This window comes from Thunnus thynnus, chromosome 12 (genome assembly GCF_963924715.1).
Source record: "Thunnus thynnus chromosome 12, fThuThy2.1, whole genome shotgun sequence".
Classification (NCBI taxonomy): Eukaryota; Metazoa; Chordata; class Actinopteri; order Scombriformes; family Scombridae; genus Thunnus; species Thunnus thynnus.
The window spans coordinates 10,670,694-10,692,530 of record NC_089528.1 but is presented as its reverse complement, the minus strand read 5'-3'; the positions used below and the strand labels follow the sequence as shown (position 1 = coordinate 10,692,530).

At 38.9% G+C, this 21,837-nt stretch overlaps 2 protein-coding genes across 2 annotated transcripts; one reads left to right on the top strand and one right to left on the bottom strand.

Annotated features, from left to right (window-relative positions):
* Positions 1-3,939: 3,939 nt before the first annotated feature.
* On the bottom strand, positions 3,940-7,532 carry LOC137193908 (sorting nexin-16-like). The gene is made up of 7 exons (XM_067605354.1): positions 7,148-7,532; positions 6,647-6,733; positions 6,096-6,244; positions 5,923-5,992; positions 5,237-5,376; positions 4,979-5,109; positions 3,940-4,722 (listed from the first exon to the last, which is right to left on the bottom strand). The coding sequence occupies exons 1-7, from the start codon at positions 7,469-7,471 to the stop codon at positions 4,703-4,705; spliced, it is 921 nt and encodes a 306-aa protein (XP_067461455.1). The 5' UTR covers positions 7,472-7,532; the 3' UTR covers positions 3,940-4,702.
* Positions 7,533-9,045: 1,513 nt separating this feature from the next.
* On the top strand, positions 9,046-21,678 carry LOC137193905 (receptor-interacting serine/threonine-protein kinase 2-like). Its single transcript, XM_067605352.1, has 11 exons — positions 9,046-9,615; positions 11,482-11,635; positions 12,152-12,307; positions 13,361-13,518; positions 14,147-14,196; positions 14,346-14,507; positions 15,990-16,075; positions 17,632-17,733; positions 17,948-18,044; positions 18,134-18,340; positions 18,467-21,678. The coding sequence occupies exons 1-11, from the start codon at positions 9,416-9,418 to the stop codon at positions 18,853-18,855; spliced, it is 1,761 nt and encodes a 586-aa protein (XP_067461453.1). The 5' UTR covers positions 9,046-9,415; the 3' UTR covers positions 18,856-21,678.
* The last annotated feature ends 159 nt before the right edge of the window (positions 21,679-21,837 follow it).

The window sequence follows — 21,837 nt, the reverse complement described above, 5'->3', positions numbered from 1 at the left end:
CCAATATTTATGAACTCCAGCACATACGAGCCTTATTCTTGTACTGAGTAATTTTACTGTGTACAATTTAGAGGAAAAAAACAACAACTGGTAACTATTGTTGTTATATAAGATCCTGCTGCAGGATATTTGATTTACGGTGACTCACAATCATTCCTCCTGGTGCAGCTTAAGTGACTCTTCCAGCATCCGTCTTCTGTAGAATTTATTTGAAAGCAAATTGATTGTTAATAAAATAGCATCAGACTTACTGAAACTAAAACAGACATAAGTAGACATATGGAGAAAGAACAAGGTGGCTTTTGGCCTGCTGTATAAAACAGTCCCACCTAGAAAGTAAAAGATTGGATAGAAGATTTTCTAAAACATCTAGCTCCGCACTCCAACCTGAGAGACTTATTATTGAATCAAATATCAGACAGAACTGATGCAGTTAAATTTGATGGCCTCCCTGTAGTGGAGGCAAATGTCTCCTCTATTTAAAATGTTTCAGGAAGTTGTTTTGTGAGGGAGTACTCCTCGCTTTACTTTGAGTACTACTGTACAGTGATACCAAAACCTGGACAGTGTCATAAAAAGTGTGAAAACACCTGATTAATATGGATATTATGATTCTGAATGAGGTTCTGGCAAAAAGACTCATGGAGCTGTGAAATTAGACAAATTTAACACCTGAGCGTATTGTAAAGTTACGAAGGGAACTCATTGTGTCTTCACTGACTTACTTCTGAAAAGACCATATCTACATCCTGCCTCTTTTTCACTACAGAAGCATTGAGTCAGACATGTCATAGATGTGTATTTTACAGGTAAAATGCTGTATCACTCTTAACTGAAAATCAACTGTCAGGACTTAAATTAGAGAGATCCTCTTGTTTGCCAGTGGAGAAAATGACATATACTGTACTGTTTTCATTATTTAGTCAGAAAAATCTCTTGCACACTGTTTGCTTCACTTCAAGTGAGCATCAGCAATGCAGTGCAAAGACGAGCGCTAATAAATTCAATTTAAATTCACGTAATATGAGCAGCGAGCAGAGAGCCGTGCGGTATTGCAGAAAGCATTAAAAGTGCGGTAATAATCCCTATAGGAAAATAAAATTAGTGATTCAATAGTGGAAACACACACAGTCCAATGTCACTAATCTAATTACATGGACCCACTATAAATCCTATTAAGACTTCCTGCTGTGGCTCCACTGACCTGCATCCAAATAGAAATTTTTCACACAAATTTCCACCAGCACCAGACTCCATATCCGACCATTTAACAAGCAGTGAATCTGACACACTGAGAGGTGCAGTTTAAACTTCAGGGGGATATTGTGGCATCCAGAAAGGGATGTGAATGTCTGGAAAATGCAAACATGGAAAAACATTCATACTTTTTGGCTCATGCGCATGGTTTTCAGTGGAAACAGTGGGATCTTCAGCCTTCCTAACATGTTACTGTGTCAGTATCAGACAGATAAAGGGGCATTCAGCTTGAATATGGGTTATGCAGTCGATTTGACAGAGATCTCCAATGCACACGACCAGCTGCAACAAAAGAACATTACACTGAAACACAGTGCAAACCAGACTCCACATCAGCACCTCCAACACCAAATGCACATCAATCAACCAGAGTGGAGTATTTATCACCATAAAGTGGTGACCTCTTGGGGGATGTGGAGGTGTTTCTATACATATGCAGCCTTATCATCAAGTCAAGACTCTGGGAAAGTTTAAAGAGCATCTGGAGATTTACTTTGATGACAACAGTAATTCCTAAATCCCAATTCAGCTGGGACATAAAAAAAACAGATGCTTGTTATAAATATCCACTGGCTCAACCATCTTCAATAAACACTTGCTTAAAAGCAGCAGCAATGCAGTTCCATAGATAAAACGTAAAACTCTGCATTTGTTAGGCCACTTAAGTGTCTCAAGTTGTATTTTGGAGGTTGCATGAAGATGGAGTCAAAGCTTGATAAGCTGTTCTTGACCAAAAAAGACTCTTGGAAAACCTTGAAAACCTCTCCAGCACAACTCATACTGGCTCTCTATAAGAACATGGAGTAAGGAAGTGGTCTATTTATGAGCATGTTAATATGACAGGGAGTCTTTGATGTCGTATAAAGGTGAAGAATTTGTTAAAGAATAATTTTTTATGTGTGTAGTATGTGCCGCACAGCCTGCAGTTAATCTTAATGAAGATGAAACCCTGTGAAATCAGCAGCAAGTAGGTTGTTTCAAACTTTTTGTTCAGTTGACATAAATCAGTGGGGATGCATGAAGTATATGTATCCCCACAGACATACTCAGTATTTATTGTCAATTTTTCTTGTCCTCAGATGGTATTTTCCTTGAGGAGCGTTGATTCCATTTACAGCTGTAGGAGATGATAAACTGAGGTTTAGGATGAAAAATTGAAATGCACAGGATGTGTTCCATCATCTTAAAGCTGGCTTTCCCCTCGTATACTAGTCAGCAACTGGCAGATAAAGTGAGTTACTGAGAGTCTGGCCCTCATTGAGTACAGGATTCCCTTCACACACTTCCTTAGCCGCACATGTTGCTGCTTCTTAAAGGTTATAACTATCAGTATATTCCCATGTCTTTTAATGCTTTAAATCCAGTTAAAGGCAGAACCAGTTGATCCAGATGTAAACAAAAAGGTAGCTCCACCCTGAACAAACAGAATTCTGCTGTCAGTGCCGAATGTATTTACAGGTATTAGATGGAAGAGCAACAACTGAATCTAAGTTATTTTATGTTTTAAAATAACTGCTGTTAAAAGTTTCTTTAAAAGAAAGGACAAAGGCAGTGTTTTGCAAGTCACATCTAAGTCTCACGTCTTGATTTAAAGTCCCAAGTGAGGTCCAAGCTCTAAACTAAGCATAATTTTTCATCTTTGGCCTTGACGAGGATATCACGTCAACCCCAGGCTCAAGTACAAGTGAAGTCATGAGTCTTTCAAAGTCGAGTTGCAAATCTTTTTTGTGTTTTGTCATCAGATTCATGAGTCAGGATCTGACTGGAGTCCATCATGTGACTCAGATCCACACCTCTGTTGTTTACATCAGTAATACTTGCAAACACATGGGTAAAGTAGTCTTAGAATACAATTATGATTAGTGGAGAAATGTAGAAATGCACATTTTTTATTTACAAAATTGACTCAATTATACAACTACAAGAGAGCCTCTAAGAAACAGAACCTGATATAGAAGATTTGAGGAAAGGATTATGAATACGCATCCTGTCAGATACTGCACGATTCATCATCAGAGGACAATCTTGTGAGGCTCATGATCAAATCTTAAGATGCAAAATTCTTCAAAACACTGATATCAGAAGTTTTGTTTGCTTTATTTACAAATAATCTTATTATTATTATTATGGGATTTGGACAAATTTCAACACAGTCAATGATTCAGATAAAAATTTTGTCTCCTCTTTTATGGTTATGAAATGTATCGATTTCTATATCTGTTGCTTTATATTCCTCTAGTTTGGTACCATAAGTGAAGTCATTGATGCTTTTGTACAGCTTTTCAAAAAATGGTCATTTTTTGTGCCTGTGAATGTCTTGTCCTTGTATGCTCATTTTTATTCTTGCTTCTGTAGTTGTTTATTTTTCACATCATGATTATACAACAGAAGAACAACATGTAAAATGGACGTTCTGTTTTTGTTCCTGTTGTATATTTTTATTGTACAATAGCCTACAAACAAAATTATGTATGAATGTGTTCAATATAACAGTATGAATGCAGCCTGGTTCCAGACCTCTGAATCACTGCCCACATCTGCTATTTGTTCAGTGATTCAAATAGAATGAATGAAGTGAAAAAAAAAGAATATTCAGTCTGATTTTCTGGCTAGTATGAATGTGGTTCTTCATGGATGGGTTTGAAGCTCTGACACAAACACACACACACACACACACACACACATGCTTCATTCATTGATTGTTAACCTGATATTCATTGTTACAGAGGGAAACATCTCTCCTCTGCATTCCATTCAAGAAAACCATGACAGCCCATTATCCAGGAGCACAGTGCACCGCGTTCAAGGTTCAGTGAAAAGCCCTTGAGAGTGCGCTGAGAACAGAACATCAAGTTCTGAATGTTCACTTCTCATTCATGCAGTGGCTTTCGTTTTGGATACTGTTATTACAGTGCCCTCTGCTGGTCGTATTTGTCTTTGGCTTCAAAATGCTTCAAAAACATAACACTACTGTTGATTAAAAAAAGGATGAATTAAACACGTCACCTCAATAAATTAATAACAAAGTTTATAATTCACATTTGTGATGAGGATCAGATTATTTTCTCTTGAAAGCAAGATAATACTGGATAGTTTGAGGTATTTATACAACATGGCCATGCCAAAGAGAATTTACCTCTAGTATCCTCAAACAAATAGCCTCATATTGATACAAAAGGAAGGTACAGACATTCAATGCTGAATCATAATCAGACTCAACATGAAGCAGAAATCTGCAAGGTGTTGCATTAGACCAAACATGTCTGTCCATCCATTATTCTCCATAAATGGTTTTGTCACTGAGCTTGTGCATCTGAGTTGATGCAACAGAGTGTAATTTGCAATAGCTCATCATAGATTTCCAGTTTTGGTTTTCATGTGTCACTGGACTTTAAGATGCACCTGGGGAATTATTGTTGACCGCTGGGAGCTTCATGACCTTTTATCAGTGTATCAGACCATCACCTAGAGATAACAAAAAGAGAACAGCAAAGGTAAGAACATGATTAACACCAGCACAGAAGATAAATATTAAACTTTCAAGTAATTGTGCAAGAATAAAACTCTTTCCCATGTTATATACTTCATTATCTTTATTATTTATATTATATTTTTCCTAGTTTTTATTGCTAATAAGGGTTAATATTACACTATAAAAATAAATTGTTGTTTTTATAACACTAATATAAAGTACATCTAGAGGGACAAGAGGGCTGTTTACCTATTGAGAATCCTCTGCCATCATCCACCTCTTCAGTCACATCTGTGTCTCCTTCTCTGTGCGTGTCTGTGGCTACAGTAGCTGGTGGCTCGCAAAGATGCTCAAAGCTCTCCGACGAGAGTGACAGCGATCTGTGTGAGAGGAAATGTAAATTGCTTATATACAACTTATAGTATATATAACACCTCTGCTGACAGTGTCTGTGAGTACAGATCACACATGATGATTTTTGTAACTGTGCAAAAGAAACATCCTTACATCCTGACTTTCTTTGCCAGGAGGCTGATGTGGTTCTCCCTCTCCTCCAGGGTTTTCTTCAAAGTGTCAACTTCTCTCTGTTTTTCCAAGAGTTCCCTCTGGAGACGATGGTTAGTTTCCTCCAGAGTCTCACAAAAAGCCTGCACAAACAATAGAGAGTCAACTGAAGTCAATAGAAATAGGGCTGAGATTGATCGTATTTTAATAAAATGAGAAATTGATCTGTTGATGTTTTGATTGGTGTTTTCCCAGATAGCATATGGAAGTGGGCCACTTCAGGCAATGATGCAGCACTGCAGGTCTTCTTCTGGCCGGGACAAAATGGATGTGAGCCTGAAATGGCCCACATTTAAAATGGCAAATATGGCCCAAATATCTCAAATCAAATGTGGGCATTTTTTTGGTAAAGATGTGGTGTATTCTGGATATGGGCCAGTTCTGGTTTATGTGGTTTCCTCTTGGTTGACATACGGCTTGCTTGTGGCCCAGATCTGGGAAACAGGAGCGGACCGCCCAAGTGCCATCATTCCATGCGGTATGCGGGCCAGATGAAAGTGCTGAAAGTGTCAGGTGTGGGCCAGATCTGGGCCACAGCAATTTTGCTATCTGAGTTCAGGCCTCTCTTTAGACATTAGCTTGTGTTGTAGACACTCTTTTCCATTTTGCAATATGTAGAAAGGACTCACTCTGCTTTCCTCCAGACTGTCAAATGGACTTGGAGGGTCAACCAAACACAGAAAGTGTCTGACAGCTCCGCTGGAAAACACAAAGATTAAAAGTCCAAATCAAACAAGGCTCAATGTGATCTCTGAAGGAGTGTTGAAATAAGTCTGACTTCTTTTCACCACAACACACACACCTGCTGATGATGTCTTTGTGTACTGTCAAGTTCTGCAGAAATGTCTGCAGCCCGATCTGCCTCTCCTCCAGAAACTCCTCGTCGTAGTTGTCTTTGAACCAGCGCTTAGGGGGAAGGGCTAAGTGGAAGCCAGGGAACAGCTCTTTAAGCTGAACAAAAGGGTGAGAAAACAGACAAATAAAATAATTATGGCAACAATATCACATCAGTGAGATAGCTGAAAGTGGCGGTGGTTGGAGAACACACTGTGGTGTATAAAAATAGGATAAAGATAGAATATGGGCTAATGTGCACTGGACTAAATATATATTTTTCAAGGCAGCAGACTGGTGTAACCCTGCTGATCTGTCCTTGAACAGATGAAGACAGTTCCTACCAGGTAACACTGTGCTTTGAACTTCATGTAGAAAAGCATAAAAAGTGATAATTTTGCCAGTCAACATTTTATTGGGGTTAACTGTTTTCATCCTCATCCTTCAGCTACTCTGTAAATTTAATGATTTGTCATTTCACACACTAATGGGATCAATATTACTAAAAAGCATCGTCACCTTATCGTTGAGCCTGCAGAAGTCTGTGTATCTTCTGAAGATCACCCAGCTGTCGGCTTCACTTCCGGTCACCAGGATCTTATAAACCTACAACACAGATTCAAATGTGATGTGATGTCACACAGACAGTGTGTATTTAACAATGGGGAATTCTTAGGGAAACTACTGCTACAAAACATACTGACATGCTCACATATGTGACTGTGAATGTGTGATTCAACAGTATTGTGCAATCTTGCAGTCAACACACACACATTCCCGTACACACACACACACACACGATGAGGAAGTCATCTGCTGCCAGTGTGACATCACATACATTGTCAGTCAAAGTCCATGTGTCTTTGCAAATTACATACATCCACTCATTCCAGAGTCCATCTGAAAATCTGTTTTTTTTTAAGTTTTTACCAAAAATACTACTATGTAACTTTATACAAAGTTGTGGATGTTTGGCTAAATGTTCTTTTTTTCATTGATACTTTCTGCAGAAATCCTTACCGTGAACTTTGCCCTCTCCTCCAGGATTTCGTAGCCCAGCAGCGTCGGGGTGATGGGTCTCTCCACCCAGTTTTTCCAGAATCCCCCTTCACCCTCCAGCAGTGAGGGTGACCCATCCAACACGCCTCCTTGAGGTCTACTCTGGGACTCACCTGTGGTACCCCAGGGTCCAACTCCTCTAACCCAGGGAATACTCTCTAGAGGTGAGGGCTCACAGTCAGTGGATGAGGTGCTAGTATGTATGGGAGATCCCCTCTTGATCCAGGACCTGTATGCGGCAGTCCTGTCCACTGGGAAGGGGACTGGAACAAACGAGGCAGCCATCTGTGGTGGTCTTGGTGAGCTTTTGATGCTGCTGAAAGCACAGAAAGTTTTTAAAGATGAACACAGGAACACACACAGACATACTGTCACATGAGTTAACAGTGTCTGTCAGAGCTGAAGTTTCTCTGATTCATGTTTCTTGCCTGAGCTGTGCAGGGATTGTCTTGCTACGTGTTGCTGGATCATCAGAAACAGTGGGCACATTGTCCACGTAAGAAGCCGCTATAATGTGGTTACTGATTTGTTGACACCCTTTGCTTCACAGAGGTTTCAGATTACAACAGGAACAAGCAAACACAGTCATGTGCTTCAGTGTGTGTCCTATCTGCCACCACAGGAAGACCTCTTCCTGTTTCAATAAAGAAAAAATGACACATCAACAAATCATCACACTATTTGCTTATTTTATTTCAATCTTCTTCTTCTTCTTCTTCTTCTGGAATCTCCTTTTTGTGTTACAAGCTGAATTTGTAAAACATAAGATTGTCTGTAAATTCTTTGGTAGGGTGTTTAAAACAAATGAAACACAGAATTAAACATACATTTTATTGCCATAAATAAACGTTGCGGGTGGAGATACTTGCTCTCGTTTCTCCTTTTTTAACTTTAATTTATTCACACGTCACATCAATATTTCACATCATGTTTGGTGGCGGGGAAAGCCCCATGTTTGGGAAAGTCCAGCATGTTAAAACCCTCATGAAGATTTCAGCCTATGCACAGAGAAGCCGTTTCCTTCCGTATAGGGGGTGTGTCTCTGCCCCACCGAAACCGAAACAAAATTGAGAACTTGATGCATTAGATGTTTTAAAAAATATTTAGACATTTATAAACTTCCTATCCTCATATTTTTTCTTTTTTTTCTAACTTTATTAACAACACAGTAATGTTGCAATACAAACAATGGTATAGGAAGTAATCGAGAACAAATAAAATAGCAGAAACACACTTGGATGATGTCAAAAGATACATAATACAGGAATTAAGAGAGAAATAAATAAAATAAATAAATATAACTTTAAAAAGTGGATAAGCAATACTGCAACGTAAATCATCTGTCAGTGTTGTCCACAATGTTTCTCGAGTGATGAGATGTCTTTAAAGCTTTTGTTTGTTTGTTTGTTTGTTTGTTTGTTTTTAGATACTCTGCCGACAGAATCAGAGACTATCTGAACTTCAACAGAAACTGAAGAAATCTGGCCTAGTGAATATGAAGTTTGCCCAAAAGACACAGTAATTTTATCAAGTGATTGATAGACTATACATTCAAAAAATAACACCATATTTTCTGTGACAGGGACCCGATTAATACGGTAATTTGAGTCGAAAAGTTACTTGAATGAGTGCAGGCATAAAATAAAGAAAAAGACTCAACCTCCTCTTTGTAAAAGGAACAGAGAGAGGAAACACTGGGTGTAAAATTGTGAATGAATTCCCCTATCCTCACATTTTAAACTGCCTCTCTATTAAAGACATATATGAAAGCTGTGATGTGTTCGGCTCATACTGTGTGAAGCTCTGGAAACCTGTGTGCCATGAACGCACCTCTGTGTCGTCATTAGCAACAACAAACCCACCTGCCTTAAATACCAGCGGAGCTCAGAAGCTCCTGTTGTTGTTGTCCTTGCCGCTACCTCCCGCTACCCGGCCAAGCTGGCTGGCATGTCACATGAACAGACGGGCAAGTGTAAGCGTATACGTTTAATTGAGGCCGTTGGGTTCACGGTATTTCAGCAAACGGACGAGCCGTTTGTCGGTCGCTCTCTTTCAACTGTCCGCTAGCTTAGCTTGCTAACCACTCAGCGACACAGTTAATGGCATGCGTGTGAATTGGAGCGCTCTACCTCGTTGCGTTGACCAAAAAAGGGGGCAGTTCTGCTTTCTGTTTCTGACCTAGTGGATGATAAATCCTTCCGACTTCCCGTAAAAGGCACATAAACTGCTATGGAGCCGCAGGCGGCTGTGGGCTGTGTGAACATCGGCAGTCTGACCAGTACCTTGCCGGTGATCCCCTACCAGAAGCTGACAGACCTGTACTACCTGAGTAGAGGGGGCTTCGGCACCGTGTTCAAGGCGCAGCACTCCGACTGGAGGACCACTGTGGCCATCAAGTGCCTTAAGCTCGACTCTCCTGTGGGTGAAAGGTAGGGTGTGTTCATGTGGCCACCTTTTTTTTGGTCACAATTTAAACCATTGTGTGGCAGAGAGCTGAAATGCTGCTTGAAGATAAAATACCCTAAAATATCTAAAATCCACTGGCACTTAAAGCTGGAAATCAGAACATCAGCCTAAATTAATGTCAGTTCATTGACATTTTAATGAAATGTGAGACTTGCAGGTACATTTGAATCCGATGTAACCATATCTGAGTATCACGAGTGCTGTCATAATGTCACAGGACATGTTTCCTGTCAGTCGACTGTCTGCAGGGTTTTCTTGACACCTTGATACCACTTAAAAATGTTTTTTTCTTCTTCTTACTTCAGTTGGATGTTTGAGCTTCACTGTGCAGAATGATGTATGAGCAGAGTTTGACAGTTGAATGCTGTTTTCACATTAATCTGGTGAAAGTGGAAAGTTTCTCTGTGCTCATTGAAAATCTGAGTTAAAGCAGCGGGCCTACAAGCAGGATTTGTGACATTACAAATAGTTTGGAAGCTGATCCTGGCCCAATATGCAACTTACACAAGTGTGATGTGGAAACTTGAAGCCTCCAGTGCACAAACACTGAGAATTAAACTTTACGGCGAAGTAGGAAACATCTTGTGTCCAACAGTTAAACTTTGTAAATTAAAAATATTTACATATTCATAGATTGTGGATTTGTAATGAGTGACAAGGAGTAGATGTAATTTTAATAATTTCTAACTGGTTAATTGAACTTTTTTGTGTAAAAACCATATTAGACACACATTATTATTCAAAGAGTATTTTTATGTCTTAAAACATGTTTGTAGAGGATCTTTAAATTAATGTCACGTTTAATCAAATTCAATCTTTGCAGGCACATTTGAATCAAATGTAATCACGGCCCAGTATCACGAGCACTGCCATAATGTCACAAGAGTTGTTTCCTCTGTCTGTTCGCTATCGGCAGGGTTTTCTTGATGCCCTCTGACTGCAGTTACATTTAAGGAAAAAGATACTCAGATCCACACGTTTAAAACTGAGCGGCACATAAATGATTAAAAACAATACATTGTTTGTTCTTTCAGGGCACATTTATACTGTGACTACTACTACTACTCTTTGGTCTCTGATACAGATATATCTGTGAAAATCTGATATTTTGGCTCGGCCAACTTATCGGTCAAAGAGTGTGTCCCAGTATTGTAGTGTCCTGGGAGTTATTTCGGTCACAGGGTTTGTCTAGATGACACAATCACTCTTCCTGCAGTTGAGTTTCAAGAGAAACGTATCTACACATGTAAAACTAATCTGCACAAATGAATAATTCTTAGATATTTTACCCCTCACTCCTCTGTGATGTGATGACAGTCGGCGGTGGGGAATTTAATCATTTATTGAATTTCATTGAGATTTTATTGTGATGATAGGATTCATCATCATCATTATTATTATTATTATTATTATTGTTGTCTTTCTACATATTTCTGTGGACCAAATTATGATTCTCGGCAAGCTATAATTAAAAACTAACAAAATTAGTTAAGTGTTTTGTATGACATGTATAAAGAATTTGGCCTCATGTTATGCAAAATGATGGGTTCTAAGTCTTTGTTTTGAACCACAATTTGATTATTTTATGTGATTTTTTTTTTCCCCATACATTTGTCACCTTGTGATTATTCTATCAATATCAATATAGATATTCTGATCAGTATTATGATTTCAGTCATGTTGCCCATCCCTGTTTACAGTTCACTTCCATGCCTCATTTCTTTGGCATTTTCCCCTTAACTCTGCATACACCAACAACGCTACCTCCAGTATTTCATCAGTGTTTTGGGGGGGGTAAAGACTGATCCGTGTCACTGGCTGTGTTTCAGAGAGAGGAACTGCCTGCTGAAGGAGGCCGAGGTTCTCCACAAAGCGAGATTCAACTACATCATCCAGATCTTTGGGATCTGCAACGAGCCGGAGTTCTTCTGCTTAGTCACAGAGTTTATGAGCAATGGTTCCCTGGACCTGTTGCTCCATGAGGTAGCTATAAATCATCATTAGTCAGCTGTTTATTTGGTACAAGGTCTGCTACTTCAGCTCTTTTTAATGTCCTAATAAGATTTTTTAACATGTATATTTGTTTTATTCAATCGAGTGACAGTGTCACGACCACAAACGAAATATTGAGAACATTTTTAACATTCCATAGTTCTTGTTTGTTCACTTGCGTTGTCAGAATACTTTAAGTGAATTAGCGTCTTTGTTTTTCTTGGCAAGTGGCTTGTCTTTTTCATAGTCCTATTACATGGTATCGTCACTGTGACACAGTGAGCAAAAGTGAAACTTAGAGCTTTTTACTGTGTCTGATGAAACTTTTAGGCAAGCAGGGGAAGAGAAGCTGAACAGTGAGGAAAGCTATTAAATGTAGTTTTGGGGAATTCCCTCCTGTCCTAGTGTATGACAGTGCTTTTGTAGTGTCCACACATCCTCTCTCTCTCTCTGCACTCACCTGATCACATGCATATCCTGACTCTGTTTTTATACCTGTGCCTACAGAAGGACATGTACCCTGTGCTTGCCTGGCCTTTGCGACTGAGGATCCTGTATGAGATCGCTCTGGGTGTCAACTTCCTTCATAACATGAACCCACCACTCTTACACCACGACCTAAAGACACAGAATATACTGTTGGATGGTGAATTTCACGTTAAGGTGTGTGAGTGATAGAGAGAGTTTTGTGTGGTATGAACGTTTGGGCGTATCACTGAGTGTTCTTACTCATAATTACCTGGATGTGTGTGTGTGTGTGTGTGTGTTTGTGTGTGTGTGTGTGTGTGTGTGTGTGTGTGTGTGTGTGTGTGTGTGTGTGTGTGTGTGTGAGAAACATAATGGTAAGGGACATGAACACAACTACTGTAGTTTTTTATACAAAGCCATCTTCAAAAATCTGTCTGTTTATTTACTGAATCTATTACAGACATTCTTTAAGCTGGTCTGTGACTTTTTTTTAGATAGAAAAAAGTTATTATATAAGACAAGATGAAACTTTATTGATCCCACAAAAGGAAAGTTAGGCATTAAAGGAGCAAGCCACAAGTAAGAATCTGACAACATACACAACATAAGAGCACAAGAGCACGATATACGAATATCTATATAAACAATGCGCACAAATAGCAGCTAAAAGTGTAAGACCTGAGATGTAACTGCTTCAAAGAGACAAGTACAAGAACTTGCGGTTTCTTTGAATAATGTAAGATCACACTGTTACTTTTATAGAAACAGTGCTCCACAACATATAAGGGGGGAAAAATTCCTGAAATTCTTAAAAAAAAAAAAAAAAACTGTCATCATAAATCTTTCAGTAATATCTTTCTAATCCCCTTCAAAGTACTCTCCTTGAGATGTGATACACTTGTCCCAGCACCCCTTCCATTCCTGGAAATATTTCCTGTAGTCATCTTTTGTCATTGTGTCCAGGAGCCTCCTGGGATTCATCCTGGATTTCTTCCAAGGTGGCGAATCTTTTCCCTTTCAGTCCCAGTTTTAGTTCCACCAAGCTGTAGACGTACGCTACCTAGCGGCACTGATTATAACTACACCCTACTCCTGTGCTCTCAATGGGAATTTTTGGGTAGCTTGTAGCTAATATTCTTGGAGCAACAGAGGTCTTTAATTGATGAAATAGAAACAGAATAGTAAAAATGTGCGTAGAAATAATGACAATACATTTTCTAACGCTAATCTTGCTAATCTTCTGTCTAGATTGCAGACTTTGGTCTTTCAAAGTGGCGGCAGCTGTCTGTCAGTAAAGGCTCAGGGTCGATGCCCACAGAGATGGGGGGCACGGTGATCTACATGCCCCCTGAGGAGTACGAACCATCCAAGAGCCGCCGGGCCGACGTGAAACACGACATGTACAGGTGAGACACTAAAGTATATGAAATGTGGACATTTTTCACGTTTCTGATAAAACTGTTTTTTTTAAAAATTTTTCCTTTTATGTTCTCCTTCCATCTGGTCATAAGTTTTGTATCTGTGACATGTGCTGCATTTAAATATGTTTTATATACATGATGGTCCAAGTATTAGGCAGAATTTGTGAATGAGTGAACAGACTGTTTCTAGTCTCTCATTGAGTAAATGTTTAACCAACACAATCAGCAGTATAGGGAAGTGAGCTTTTCTTGGCGGACCAGGTGAGGTAATGTGCCAGCGTGCGGTTGGATTGTCAGCATACCAAAACAGACCACTGTGGAGAGATTTGTGCCAAAGACTAAATAAAAGGCAACTTGTCTGATTTCAGGAAACTGTCAGGAACAGGAAGTTGTCACTATAACTGAAGCTCGAGAAACTCTCTTTTCTCTGTGGCTCAACATGTTTGAAATGCTGCAAAAGGGTCAATCTGTCATGGCCCTTCCTCAAAGTGGCCCGTCTGGCTTAACTGTGTTTACTGTAAAGTCCCTCAGCTCTGAAGGGAAATGCCAGTTGAAAAGGATGATGTAATACTAATTTACATAAGTGTTTCTCTTTTTGCTTTTTACATTATAGTTATGCCATCATTATGTGGGAGGTGCTGTCCAGGCAGATTCCATATGAAGGTAACAGATTTTTTTATTTTTACTATTTTGCACTTCAGCTTTTTTTTTTTTTAATTAATTTTATACCCAAGATTGATCTGTCATTCTCTTATTTTGTTCACTTGCTCTCTGAGAAAGTTTTCATCAATGTGTGTGTTTGTGTGTGTCAGAGGTGACCAACCCCATGCAGATTATGTTCAGTGTGCTGCGCGGGATGCGTCCTGACACGAGCCTGGACAGCCTGCCCGCTGAGATTCCCAGCAGAGGGACCCTCATCAGCTTAATGACCTGTGGCTGGACCAGTAACCCCGATGAGCGACCTTCCTTCCTCAGTAAGTACACACCCCTAACCGTGCTGCAGAAGGTCATCTCTGGCAGAGGGTTCACACTGACTCTGCAGTAACTGTAACTCCTTTCCCTTCAGTTAGTTTGGGACAACATCTTCGCTCATGTTGAGCAACAGGCAAATCTACCTTGTCACAGCTGAATTTTACCCTGACTTAGCAGTGACTAAATATCAGCTTCCTGTCATGTCATTGAAATTTTCCTCTTCTCTCTTCATGGAAACACAGTGTGTTTTTATATATTTCATAAACAAGCATGTGCTGGCATTACATCCCAGGTTGATTGTCAGCTCTATACATTAAAATGGTAAAGCTGGGTGTTACAGCTGAAAAAATTTATCTCGATATTTTTAAGTATAGGTTCACAATTTTTCAAGTCTGCCCTAAAACAATAGTCAGGTACCCAAGTGAACATTGAAACAGGTTTTGCTCACTGTAATCATTCCTCCTGTTCATTATGCGCTTTCAACAGAAGTGATGGGAGGCAAAATCCACATTCCTCGTTCTGACCAAAATGTATTTAAAAGTTTATCAGATGCTAATATGATGAAGTAAAGTGGATATATTCCACTGTTGCGGTCTTTTTGGTAAAAAAAATTCCCTCATTATGTCTCACCAGAAAGTGTTCTCCTGTTCAGCTGCAGTGGAGGGATCATAATAAAAAGAGGGAATTTGGCACTAAAAAGACTTGATGAAACAAGTTTTTCTAATCAGAACAATGAATGAGACTCGCAGCCTTTGATAAATGCTGATAGATTTGCACAGACCAGTGAAAACATTATTTACATCATTTTTAAGCATTTAAAACATACATTTTAGACAAAATTAAAATCATTTTACAAATTTGAGGGGAAAAAAACACATTCTGGCCAAATAGCTTCATGTCACTTTAACTTTAGAATAACCATTTTTTGATAATCAGATCGAGCAGTTCTATGAAATCGTCATCTCATTCCCTGAACACACTGACTATAACTACCACTGATGACATGATTGCACAACAATTTTCATACCAAGCATTCATGCTTTAAAAATGTTTGGTATTTTTAAAGCATAAATGCCAAACATTGGACAGGTTTTCAAATGTGAGAACTGACTGCTTTTCTTGGTATTACATTATAGTAAATTAAATATCTTTGTGTTTTAGACGTTTGGTTACACAAAACAAGACATTTCAAGACCTTCACCTTGGAGTTGGCAATTTCTTTTTTTACAGTTTACTGATATTTTATAGACCAAACATTTTAATTGAGAGAAATCATAATGAAAATAATCATTAGTTGGAGTCCTACATTAATGTGGCCTGAATAAATGTCCAGTTATGTATAAAAGGAAAATCACCAGCAAATGTTTGGAAGTTTGTGACGATAAACCAGCCACAGGCACTGTGGTAAAACTCACTACAGTATGTGGACTAGATTTACTGGTGTCATAAACAGTAACAGTGTGGTATGTTTATTGCCATTTCAGAGTGTTTGATTGAGCTGGAGCCAATGGTGAGGCGGTTTGATGAAATTGACTTCCTGGAGGCCGTGTTGGAGATCAAGAGGTCAAAGGTCAGTTTGACTTGCTCACTTTTTTGCCATTTTGAATTGGGCAAGAAAACCTTAGCTGGGAAAATCAATTAGAATGTTGTTTTTTTTTCACTAGTATTTTTAGATATTTTTTTTATTAATAAAACATAATAGCAAATACCCATCACAAGTTATCAGAGAGGAAAGTGATAAGATTACTTAGTTTAACAGCCACATTTTTCAGTCGTTTCAATTTGTTAATTAATAAACTCATTGTTTAAGTGTTATCTATTTTACTGTAAGTGTTCCCTTATCTATCACAGCCAGCTACACAGCATTTTTGTGTGCAGCCAATGTAGTATTGTAATTGTATGGAAACTGTAAATGTGTGTACGTCTAAGAGAGAAGCAGAACTGTGTTCTCAGTTGGTTCTTCCTGGATACATGATTAAATGATTTTAAAACTAATAATTATCACATATCCTGAACACCTGTTTGCTTTTCTATCATGTCTCAGTGATGTGAAGTTGTACTATTCTAAATAAAGGCAGCGTTTCCAGGAATATAACCAGCTTAGCACATAAGATGAGTCTTATATGTGATCTGTGTGTAATTTGGGACAGAGTTGAACTGTGACCAAACTTTTACTTCATCATTTTCCATTAACATATCCTTCCTCTTTTCAATAGTGCTTGCATGTGCACACATGAGTTAGACAATTGTTTCAATTCAAAACTACAAGTTCCTATGAAACGTTTGTGTGAAAGTCAAGTTGGATCAGGGCCAGGTGATTCAATAATCAGGAAGAGAAAAAACAACTGTTGTGTTAGAATTTTGTCAAGAAACATCAGTGAAGTTTTGTTCATATTACACAGCAGGTCAGCTCAGTCTTTTTTTTTTTTTTTTTTTTTTTTGTTACCTTACTATTTATGACACAAGTACACTATAATCACATATAATAACGACTTTTAATACTAGTCGTAAAGACAAACTCCCAAGTAGTCATGAAATTATCCTAGCTTGCTTAAACTGAACATAAAGTCACTGTAGCTAGCAGTATTTTTGGAAAAGTTTTGTTTAAATTGTCAGATATATACAGCAATTTTTTGATTAAATGATTTAAATATACTAAACTCAATCAAGTATAAACATTATTTGAATATTCTTCTCTGTGGTTTATAATTTTTAACTGATAAGAACTGGGAAGTGGTATTCAGTGTGTGGCCTTTAAACTCAGATATTCAGAAGGATGGTTCAGTGTGAGCAACACTTAAAGGCAGCAGGGAAAATGTCAGAATTAGTGAGGTGAATATTTGCTTAGTTGGTCAGATACATCAAAACATTTCTACTAGACAAGCAAGTTTATGGACATTTTCTCTTTTTTTTAATTGTGTGTTGTGGTCTTTGTTTTCACTTATATGAGGGTTAGTAAATAACAAGTCTTGTTTTTGGGCTAACAACATATTTATTAGCTTAGATTTTGGCACATTCGGTTTAACATATTCTTAACATTTGGTTGTTCTTTACTAATCTTTCCTGCCAGTATGACTCATTCCCCTCTTCTTCTTTGTCATCCACAACTTCTTGTTCCCTCCACAGTTGATGCGGAGATCAGGCTGCTGTTCAGCCCCGCCAGTGAATGAGAAGAGTAGTGAGGAGGGATCCCTGAATATGCTGAAGGACAGGCCCAACATCTGGCTGGTCAGTATCCACAGATTCTGATCTGCATTTAATATTAAGTGGAAGCAAACAGCTGTTAAACAGTGTACTTAGCTGAAATGTCTGTGGAAATAACCTTAGTACCCTGCTGTATAATAAACAGTGAGGCTTCTACATTTGAGCTTTTTGTGCTTTTAATGTTATGGTCACAGTGTGCGCAGGGAAATGTAAATCAATCATTTCTGTTCTGCAACAGGAGACCTCCACGTCGGGCTCAGGGTCTTGTTCCTCCCAGGAAACAGAAATATCTCTACCAGGCGCCCTCACTAGCAGCAATGCAGCGCCCTCTAAAGGTAATAAAAACAGTACTGTCTGTTTACATAGTAAGTTTCTTTTGCCAGCTTGGTACATCACGCCTCTCCTTCTACTCTTTCTGTTGTAGAGGGGCTTCCGTCGTCATTAATAGCTCATGGAGCTCTGGAGTCTCCTGGGTCTCTGAAGGACCACTGTGTAGCCAACAATCTGCACAGCTACCAGAGTGCCAGGCCCATGAATGATTTGAACATACCCATCAAACCTGGCCCGCCCATGACTGAGTATGAGACACGACTGGATAACCTCACTCTCAATGCAAAGCCTCAGAAACAAGGTACAAGCAGATGAAACATAATAGATGAAATGAATAATACTGAGGCAAGTTCAGTCGAACTAAATGTTTTATACCAAATGTTACCCCAGAAATCTGAACTCTTCCTCTCTCTCTCCTCCCTCACAGCTGATTACACCCCTCCGTTGCGCAATGCGTCTCCCACAGAAGGCCCCATCACCCAGTGGATTGCGATGCGGCGTGAGGAGATTGTCTCCCAGATGACCGAGGCCTGCCTGAACCAGAGCCTGGACGCCCTGCTGGCACGCTCCATGCTGATGCGGGAGGATTACGAACTGGTGGTGAACCAGCCCACCCGCACAGCCAAGGTGCGCCAGCTCTTGGACAACTGTCACAGGCACAACGAAGACTTCTGCCGCATTGTAGTCCGCAAGCTGCATGACAACAAGCAGATGGGCCTGCAGCCGTACCCGGCTGAAATCAGCTCCCCCACCACAAACCTGGTCCCCAGCGCACCACAGCTGTCCATGTCCTACAATACCATCAGGAACATGTAGCAGCAGTCGCAAGCAATGGAAACTCTCCAGATTATAGATGGTGCCAACTTTACACTACACTTAACTTTTGGTGGTTCCGTTGTCATCAAGATTTTCATCGTGGTTCCTGTAAGTCTTTCCCTTAAAAAGACAGAGGAAGGGCTGGTTGAGTAAAAAGAGTTGCAGGTGTAAAAGCTAAGCTATTGGCTTCAAAGTTACCCACTTGTCAGCTAGTGAAAAAGCTTAAGTTTTATTCTGTATAATCAGAATCAAAAAATTTCGACTGAATCAGTGATTTTATGTACTAAGTTCTGGATTGGATCATTTATAGTGCTTTCATTCTGAGTGGATGCATTGCAGGGTTTCACTCCTTTTGTTACGATACTCTTTTTGTCTCCAGAATCCAGTTAGTATTAAGTAAAAGCATATTTATGTAGCCCTTTTTTTTGTGTGCGTGTGTGTAGCCTCACTCAGTTGATCTGAGTAAGATATAGGAGGACTGTTAGATGCTGGAAAGCCTACAGCAAAAAAAAAAAAAGGTTTAAAGTATCATGGATTCAATATCTGGATAATGTTTACCACCAAATGAAGTGAGTATGTGGCCCTCTCTGCTACAAAGAGTGTCTTTGTGTTGAAGCACATCCAGTAACCTACATTAAATCAGTGAGAAAATGCACGGTAAAGGGAGAAGGGGGGAATTTAGAGCTAATAATAGCAATCTAACCTTGTTGTCTTGAACGTTAACAGGTTCAAGTAACTCAGTTGAAGTGCTGGAATGAGTTGTGATTTTGGAAAGCTGTGTTTATGTGACTGTATGGAAAATTTGGGCTCTTTTCCTCCCCCAGTTTCACTGCTGTTAAAGCAAGTCACTGGGACATGGAGTAAAGGGGAAGTAGAGATGGTAACATAACACCCAGAATGAGAAGGATGTGCGCGCGTCTGCATGTCTGTGTTTAGATTAAAAGTGGACAAAAGTGATCTGCCCTCAGATTTCTTTTGGGCTCATGTATTATTAGTATGTTCACTTCAAAAAATACCTGGAAACTTCCAGAGCTACAGTTCTTCCATGGACTCTGAGCAGAGATTAAAGGATAAATTTCAGCGAGCTGCTCTGTAGAGGTGTAAGATAACTGCAACACACGACTGGAGAAAATCAAACCGGCCTTGCTTGTAGCAGCGCTTCAGTGTACCTGCGCTATATGGTACAGTTTAAGTAGTTAATTGTTTATGACTCGTTCAACTTTTTCTACTGTAGCTGCGCTGCCTCACCTGCTCAATGACAGTAACGTCTGTTTATAAAATAACTTTCTCTGTCAGTTCCTTGTAGACAGATCAGTAGCATTCAGCAAAGGCATAATCCTGCTACAAGCAAGAAGATACAAATACACGTCACACCTGTTCAGTTACTACAGTCATACATACAGTATATATATATATATATATATATATATATTCTTTGTGCCAAAAAAGCATTACAGTCAAACACTGATTTGGAGCACCACAGTAGCTAAATGGTTACCACGGATGCCACATAACCACAATGTTCCTGGTTGGATTCCAGATAGGGAAATGTGTTGCTTGTCACACCCATCTCTTTCTCTCTCCCCTCGTTTCCTGTCTGCCTCTTCGCTGCTCACTGTCCAAATTAGGAAAAAAAAAAGAAACAAATGATTTCTGCTTCCATGACACAGTCATCACTTTCAATCTTTCTTACGTGTGTGTGTGTGTGTGTGTGTGTGTGTGTGTGTGTGTTATTAGGGCTGCATTATTTATTTTCTCGATTTGATCTATAAAATGTCTAAAAACTGTGAAAAAAATCATCACTTCAAGGTGACATCTTCAGATTGTTTTAATTGTCCAACTGACATTTTAAAAGCCAAAGATCCAATTTACTATCATAGAAGACAAAGAAAACGGCTAATATTTTCATTTAAAAAGATGATGGAAAAAACTTTTTTTTTTTTTTTAATTTTTGCTTAAAACTAACTTAAGCAGTTGTTTATCAAAATTGTAACAGTTGTTGATCCACTACTGATGAATCAACTTATCGTTTCAGCTCTAGTGTGTATGTTGTGTGCACGTGTGTGTGTGTGAACAGTTTCTCATTAACACTGCCTCCACTTCCTCAAAATGGGTGCTGAAATGACAGTATTGTAGGTGTGGCATTAACAGTCTGCACATCTATGAATTCAACACAGAAGAACATTTATTTTGTTCACATTTCTTCTTCTTCTAAATCTCCTCATTTTAAGGATGCACAGTTTTCCCATCAAAAGGTCCAGAGTAAATTGCAATTCAGTGACGAACTTTTGGGAAGTGAGCCAGAGCAGGCAGTTCTTGGTAAAGAACACATTCTTTCAAGAAGTCATGTAATGTCACTTAGCAGCGGCCCACAGGAAGGCCGAGCGAGGTCAATATGCTTCCATATTGCCTTGTCTATGACAACTGTGCCTCATATTCTGCTTTCGGCCTCAACTATAATCAACATGCAAAAGCCTTTTTACACACATATCAAGCAATGTTGAGTGAAAAAATGCGACAAATTTGATAGCCTGAATATGTTGTAACATATTTTGTACTGTAGATGATTGTTTCATCTTTTTTTATATATATATATATATATTATTTTTTTCTGTGATCTCATTTGTTGTATCCGTAGAAATGCCTTCTGCAAAATACCTGCATAATTTAGTGCTCATTGTCATTATCAGTGTCAGTTCATCAAACAATTATACAAAGTATTGCATAAAGTTTGGTTGATGTGTAACTGTGGTTTTAACAGAAACAAAGGATTTTTTCAAATATTGTATCAAAGTCTTCAATAAAATGAGTTCACTGTTTTTACTTCTGGCTCATTTATTCTTGATTTCTTTTTATGTAACACTAATCCAAGGGCAGTTTAAATACACAGTTAGCACAGTTAGCTCATATAATGTTATCATCTATATAAAGCTGCTGATTGGGATGCAAAGAACAAAGATAAATAATGTAAGCAAGTGAGTG